The following is an 8209-nucleotide window of genomic DNA, read 5'->3' as shown; positions in this document are numbered from 1 at the left end:
AGTTTTAAATCATCTTTGTAGTAATAAGAATGCTTTTAAGTGTTGATAGAATTGTATGTTCAGAAATAAGTATGTACAATAAGTTTTTAACCCTTTTTAGTAATGATATTTGTCACACTATCAGATCAGAACCGCTAATGGAATACAAAATATGAAACAAACAAAGACAGGTTATATCTAGATAAATATTTTATTTTGTCATTGTAATACTATAAGAATCATATGATGCGAGAGTAAATTGTAAAACCAAAATATTCTGGATAAACAGTAAACAGTGTCAGATGCATTTGTATGAACATCAATGTACAGACAGCAACATTGGCTCACTTCTGTTATAACACACAAAAAAACAATGGGAATGTTTCATCAAATCTACAGCAAAACTATAGACGTTAAATAAATTAAACATGTACTTATTAACATGAACCCTGTGTGTAGACAATAACACTGATACCTGTCCCTTTCAGGCCGCACTGGTTAGTTCCTGATTCTCTTTTCAAAAATATACTGCATATCTATTCATATATATATAAATTTATAAACAACAACACCAGCTTCTTATAATTTTATATATCTAAAATACATCTATGACTTTTAAACAATATGTACAATCCCTCCATCGCAAACATCAAATACATTCTTCTAAAATGGAAGAATAAATTAAGGTAGTAAAAACATCAACATTTTGTGGGTTAAGAGCTCACATGAAAGGTTCACATACATACAAACATTTACAAAAAGTCATACAGCTAACAACCTGTACGTTTACTCATGGTGTTTAGCCATGTTTTTAGTTTCAAGTCAAGAGTGTCCATTTTCTGCTATATTATGCAATACCGTACAGGGATGCAGACAGCGATTTACATATTTTTGTATTCCATAGACTTCCATAATAAGTTCCCTTCGCATTCTTAAAGTTGTAACTCTTTCATTACAAAGTTCATACAATTATTCACATTTGAGTGCTCTATAATACAAGAGCCCGTAAATTTTGAATAGTTGTCAGGCAGATGACCATTGCGAGCAGTGAGGAGAGCGAGCAGAAAGAGGGCGCTGCTGAGTACACTTGGTGGTAGTCGTAGTTGTGGTGTTGCGGTCGCTCCGGAGGTTGTACCGTGATGTAGCCGTTGATGATTCGCACCATCGGAGGAGGAGGGGAGTGGACCATGTTGCTGCAAAGACAGGAAAATAAAAATAGATTTGAAATAAAATCCACTCTTTTTTATTTGGTTGAGATGAGCTTGTTTCTTTGTACAGTTCAAGAAAATAAATTCCACTTTCAGAAGATGGTGGACAAGCTTTCGTAAATAATTTTATATTTTCATTTTATTACTTAGTGTTTTTTATGTTATTATATGGCTAGTTATCAAACAACACTATACAATTTTAAAATGAGCTATGAAACCCAGTTAGTTCAGTTGAAAGTTGTAGCTTATATTGGCAGAAATGCAATGCTATCTTAGCCTTGGTTTGCACAAGTTTTTGTCCAATTTTTTTGTCTCTTAAGGTTAGTGCTAATTATACGTCCCATTCCTCACGGTGTGGTTATAACATTAGTTTCAAGTAGTGGCTGTTAGGTCATTTTTAAAATCACCTTCTATTGTCTAAAGAAATATTGTTTTTAATTATAATTGTGGCATCGCAATCAGTATCAAGTCTATTCCTCAGAATCAAAATGGAGTTTGAAATTTTAGTATTGTGACAACACCAGATTGAAATTGTAAGTTTTGGTGGATTCATGTACAAGATATTAATAAAATAAAACTAAATGTGCTGTTTTGAGCCATCTTAACGCTAGTGTATGCTGTTGACTGGAATAAGGCTTTAGACAGTCACAAATTATCATTCTGATTTTGCTCTGGCCTCGATAATAGAAATTTGGCTCTGTTGCTAATTAATTTGACGTAATATTTGGCGTGGTTTTATTTTTCCAAACCTAAATTTCCAATAAAAACTAAGCAGTACCTTTGACTTGCAATGCTTAATAAGAATTTCCATGAATAAAGGCAAAATTTCTCACATAAGCTGGGCTCTACAGTGGGGTTTATTTACACTTTGTGACTAAAAGTGTCCAAAAAATGAAAAGTTTGAGGAAAACCAGGCGGGGCTATATCACGGAAGGTTAGAGCATGTCATTTCAGTCACCTTCTCAGACATTCAAATATACAAAGACATGCACATGAGCACCTTGTACACAGCCGCCCTCAGACAGAATGTACACAAATGAGCACAAACCACCTCTGTTCACTGTGAAACATAGGTTCCACAACTAGAGCCACTATTGGTCACACCAAAGCAAGCAACTAGCAGGAACATTTGTCAACAGGAAAAAATGTTCACGGGTCAATTAATGAATTTCATGCATCATTATACAAGTAAGTGCTGGTTAAGAACCAAGACTCATTGCAGTAAATAGCATGGTAATGCAAGTATAAATTAGAATAAGCCAATGGAAAATAGAAACGCAAGATGTTAACCCGTAGACTACCGAATAGACGTGCTGATTGGCTTGCTTAAAGGTTAAGGTTGCTTATATAACTGTTCTTGTGCAGAGTCCAACACCTGCTTATCCCCATGGAGATGTTAATGCTTAGTCAGGAATGTTCCACAGTAATAAACCATAGAGATTAAACCTACCTATTTAAATAGTGCAAACATTCTTCCTGTAGGAGGCTAGTCTCTCCACAGATCTGACTTGTAAATGTTGTTTGATGTAATTACATGGTGCATATGTAAATATTTTGCAATATGTAACTTCAAGTAGGTGACAAGCCACTCACTTGTCTGCACAGAGATGTTATTGCTTTGCCTGGAATGTTACAAAGAACGGCACTGAATTCATCCATCTTGCATTTTTTGATCTAAGGATGATTTTATTGCTCAAAATTAGCTTGAGAAATCTGCATACTTAATGTGAGCGGGCTTGTCTATCAACAGATCTGACTTGCAACTTGGCCATGAACCCCTTCAGAGATGTTACAAAATTCTCACTGATTTAAGTGTTTGACAAGCTAAACGCCAAACCCTTCAAAACCATTTTATTTTGAACAAACATCCACCACGTTTCACTCTTTCCTTATTTACTGAATATAAAATGCTTTGCTAGGGGTTAGAGTTTCTAAGGAAAAGAAGTATTTGTAAAACCTAGCCTTAATAAATATCCACTTCAATCCACAAGCTAAAACAAACACCACCCCACAAAAACTGCTCTAAACCTTTTTGTTTTCTGTACTTGTGAAAGTGAGCTTGTTTTGCTGTCCGGTTAGTCCCTGCCTTGGGCTAGTGTGCGCACTCTGAACAGGATACTCAAGAGGAATTCCCGGACTGCACTTTTCATACGGAGAAGATACTCATAGAGGCTCTAAACCAGTCTGGACTCATTCTGCACTGCGGGGTATGTCAGCAGAGTAAGGAGACGTGATACCGGGCCTGAAGCGCCACATCCGGAACAGTCACTTCACTTGTATAGAATCTATTACACACTTGAGGATTTCCCTTTCTCTCACATCCTCTCCGTCTCTGCTTTCTCATTGTCCTCACCTATGACCTTTTGCGATTCTAAATTTCGCTGTAACCGTTCAAGCTCTCAGGTTTCCTCTCACCTGTCGTCGATGCGCACCCACAGGTCGTTGAAATGCCTGTGCCTCTGCTTCTTCTGTTTGTTCCTCCGTTTCTTTTTCAGCATCTTTCTCTCGGCTTTCTCCAGTAGCTCCAGGCTGTCGGGCGGGAACAGGAGGTGAGGCAGGTGCTCTTCGTCCAGCTGGTCGTGCCCGCCGTGTGGGAGCTCGTGGAGGAACGGTTCCAGGACTGGAGGTTCCTCGTGGTGGTCTTCAGATTCGGGTGAGATGGGTCGAGAAGAAGAGTGTCTGGAAAAAAGATGTTCAGACAAAGGTTAAATGATGGCTTAACAATAGGGCTCTGATGGTTAAAGGTTATATATTACGCAACATTGATTAGTGTGAGCTTTTAGCCATATTAGAATGTTCATCAAAAACATACCCGGAGTTGTGTTTTGTTTTCATTCAAACAACACAACTCTGACTTTTTTTTTATCTAGAAGACTTGAGTCACATATTTGAATCTTTATTTGGTTGATAATGTATTTAAAAAGTCTCAGTATACAATATAAATAATCCTTTTCATTAGTCAACTGCTAAAATAATCCTTAGTTGCAGTCCTACATAACAATGCATATTACTGGACAAGACAAAAGAAGAAAGACCTTATTATGTCTGGACAGGATCTAACAGATGTGCCAATTACAACACTAATAGGAAACATAAACCGGATTTTATAGAAAACAAATTAAAAGTACGGAATGGGAGTCATGACAGGAAAGCCAAGTCTTTTTTTGTGATGGAAAACACTTGTTTGATTAAGTGTAGCCCATGCTGACACTTTATTCTAAAAATGCACAATTTTATATAAACCGAACGTAATTACACACAGTACAGTTTTCAGTGCCAAAAAGCCCAAATGTTGAGTCTTTTACATCTCCAGTAATTAAAACTGATAATCCTCGTAACACCATATATAAACATTGTAATACACTGTAAGCATGTGTTAAGATCCAAAAAGCTAGAAATTATTGAGCGTAATTGATGTAATTATTTGCTAGTTCAAAACAAAACCGCAACAAACTCACTATTTAAAAATTCTCTCTGGTCAGGTACATTGCAGTGTAACAATAGTGTACTGGATTCCTTTTCCTGTCTCAAGCTGATAATTCTTTGTCAGACCATCTGGCCAACCTGTGTAATTATATAACCATACAGCAGGGCGCCTCCTTTCAACTTTGCCTCTTTATCAGCATCTCAGAAGTTGCTCGATTCAGACTTCAACAATGAAAATTAAAGTCATATGGAACATTTGCCAGTCAGTTATGGGTTCAATTAACAAAATGCTGATTAGTAAAAAAAGAAGAAAGAGAAATGTGAAGGCTTAGAAACTATTTGCAACCACAACCAAAGGGATTAACACTGTGGTGTAGTGGTATTTTCAGGATCTGTTTTGTTACCAGCTAACGTGGGCGGAGGTACACATGGTAAGTTGTGGTCTTGGGTTTGTTAGTAGTACTGTGCTGGTCTTTAAAGTTCCTGAGTGTCGCGTGAGGGGTGACACGCAGGGGTTTACCCAAGCAGGGACAGCAGCGGACATATTTTGGCAGGAGGGATGCTAAGATCTCCAACGAGGATATATATATATATATATATATATATATATATATATATATATATATATATATATATGTGTGTGTGTGTGTGTGTGTGTGTGTGTGTGTGTGTGTGTGTGTGTGTGTGTGTGTGGGTGTGTGTGGGGGTGTGTGTGTGTGTGTGTGTGTGTGTGTGTGAAAGTGAAGTGGTGTGGTGTGTGTAATTATAAAGGTCCTCCGAGAATCAGGAAGTGTGCTGTTAGCATGCTAGCTGTTGTTAGCTGAAACTTTGGAGAAATGCACTTATAAACTTATCACGTTGAATAATTAGTATGCGAGGTAAGTGAGGAATAATGCATAAGGTAAGTGAGGAATAATTTTGGACCTCCGCAAACTGTTCAAAAATAAACAAGCTTGTTGTGTTTTTCATGTTTTGAAGATAGTAAATATTAATTTAGTTTAAATGTAATCAGCCCCCTGTCCCAATTCATAAAAACGTAACATGGAATTATTATTATCATTCTTTATTTCTTTTGAAGACTTTGTATTTGTCATTTTAACATTTTTAGAGTCCTATGAAAAAGGGGAAAAACCTATGGGGGTGCACTGGCCCTCCAAAAGGCGATGCTGGTGCCTCCCAAGTGCCCCCCTGGCACTGCCAGCTGTACTCAAGCCCACACTCTGTGTATGTGTGTGAAAGTAGACTCCCTTAGCCCCAGATCTCACACACAGTAGATCTGAGACGGCAGATAGCCACCCACACTGCACTGTACTATGCTAGGCTGCACTACACGCTCCGCAGCAGGAGGCACGGGCAATGCTTGGTTTGGCCTTTCAACTGCACTCCACTGGTGGCCACTGGGGATTGTGCCAGATTTATCTCCACTAACATCTACATTTGGAAAAACAGCAGGAAAAACACGTGAAACCACTGAAGAGAGAGCATCAGTGAGCACTTTCAACAACTGACCCTCATTTACAAGAAGCAACCCAAAAAATATCTGTAAAATGTGGTTGTTAACATGCATAAGTTGCATATCGACAACAGGTTGTATTTGCTCTCAGTGATATTTACACTATGCTTCATTTATTTCCACTTGAAGAAAACTTTTTATCAATTTAATATTTTACATAATTTTAGCTGCACTACATAACTTTTCACTATCTGCTTGTCACCATGGTGATGTCATTGCTTTGTCTAGTATGTTCCACAGAATGATATTAAATGTATCTATCTTTTCAAGGTTTTAATAACTAAAACCATGAATTTTTATTGTAAGCAGGATCGTCACTCTCCACTGATCCGATCTGTAACTTGGTCGAGTGGCATGACTATGTGTCTCCAAGGAGATAGATAGCAGAAAACCAGAAACCATAGTGCACCTTTATGTACATATATTTAGTTCTACAGATTTGTTATTCGTTGCTTGTTGCAGATTGGTGTTTGTATCAGCTGTCCTTAGGGCTAATATTGAAAAAACCTAGCCTAAACATGTGGTGCGTTATGTTAAATGTACATACTTATCCAAGTAAAATAAATTAAATCAATGAATAAACAATTTGGAGGGCCAAAATGAATGCTAACATTAAGATAATCTCCAGATCTTTAAGTTGGTCAAGTCTACTCTAGCTGAATTATACACATGTACATTGATCCACCTAAACTATTCTTGTGCTATTATGCCTACGCTAGCTATTCTTATGTCAATTCATCTTTCCTTTTTCATTTGACCAACTGTATATTTATCCATCAAATCTACTGTGAGTGATGACCACATTAGCCTTCACTGTGGCTGGCTATGGCCTCCTCTCCAGGGTCGACTGAGTTAAGTAGATTAATAAAGCCTTTCAGCTGCGTGTGTAGAAACATATGGAGAGGGCAATCACTCCAATAAGGAAAATCACTCAAAGGATAATTAGTGCTTTCAGTTTTTGATTATCTGCAGACAACATATTTCTCACAAGGGCTGAAGCGGAACCCCGACATCTGGTTCGGGTCTGCTGGCGAACACTGCAGAATTGTGCGCACTCTCAAAATGATTTTAAACGTAGTCGAAAGTTGAAAAAGTTAGGGAAATATATGTATTCCTGTCAGCGGCACAAGACAAAAAAAGGAGCTAAGACGTGAAACTTTATCCGAATTTTGGTGATAAAATATGGGTTTGGGGTAGGAATGGTAATGTACAACAACTAAGGGCGAAACCTAATATTTTCTACCTCCTGCTCCATCTGTCATCTCAGCGTTTCCGGCTTTCGCTTCTCATCCCTGGGATATCCCTGATGCTTGGTTAAAGCCAAAGCAAAACATAAGCTTACAGGAGACACACTGAGAGAGTTGTTCCTGTTACTGGCCACATTTCTTTACCTAAGCTCTGTAATTGTTGTTTTTGAGACCAACTGGTAGAGTATAAAACGGCACGGGCTAAAGGCGCATGTGAGTTCAATTACCCCGAGTATCAGAACGTTTGTAATAAAAATTAAGCCGTGAACTAATCTTTCAATGTATTAAAGGGTAAAAAAATGGTGGGAAAAGTACTGAATATTATAATACTGCTGCACAGACAAATACTGCTGCCAAAATTGTACTTAAGTAAAAGTAAAACGTATGCATGTAGTTAGTAAAACTAATCCAAGCACTAGTTAAGTTTTTATAGTATTATTATTTTAGATCAATCTTTCGTACAAATCTTGATTAATTAAACAGTTTAAAGATGAATTAGGTGGTTTTAAATGTTACTAATTAGAATCGCATGGTTAGAATTACAAATACAGGTTTCAAAATGTACACAAAAAAAGTACAGTTACCAAAAAGAATCATGTGTATTTGTAATCACGGTATGTAATATGGTATGAGTATATTTAGAGTCTTATTTCGTCTTAAATAAACAACAGCTAACGTGTTACTTTTGTCCAGTTTGGTAAGATAAAAAGAGATATCTGGATGAAGCGCGATCTTCTATTTCAAAGGTACATGGTTGAAATAGAGGATGTAGCAACGGCAACTATTAAATCTACCCAGGAGCTAAGTCTATTGGTAGTGTCAGTGCATGAAATATG

The 8209-nt window shown here is 37.3% G+C and overlaps 1 protein-coding gene across 1 annotated transcript in view; it reads right to left on the bottom strand.

Annotated features, from left to right (window-relative positions):
* Positions 1–206: 206 nt before the first annotated feature.
* trabd2a (TraB domain containing 2A) overlaps positions 207–8209 on the bottom strand; it is a 66952-nt gene continuing 58949 nt past the window's right edge. Inside the window, exons 6-7 of the mRNA XM_033976296.2 lie at positions 3603–3866; positions 207–1172 (exon numbers count right to left, since the gene is read on the bottom strand). Of these exons, the coding sequence (XP_033832187.1) occupies positions 968–1172; positions 3603–3866 (469 nt within the window). The 3' untranslated portion in view covers positions 207–967. The remainder of the gene's footprint in view (positions 1173–3602; positions 3867–8209) is intronic.

Source organism: Periophthalmus magnuspinnatus, chromosome 12, assembly GCF_009829125.3.
Source record: "Periophthalmus magnuspinnatus isolate fPerMag1 chromosome 12, fPerMag1.2.pri, whole genome shotgun sequence".
Taxonomy (NCBI): domain Eukaryota; kingdom Metazoa; phylum Chordata; class Actinopteri; order Gobiiformes; family Gobiidae; genus Periophthalmus; species Periophthalmus magnuspinnatus.
This window is presented reverse-complemented; position numbering and strand designations above follow the sequence as displayed.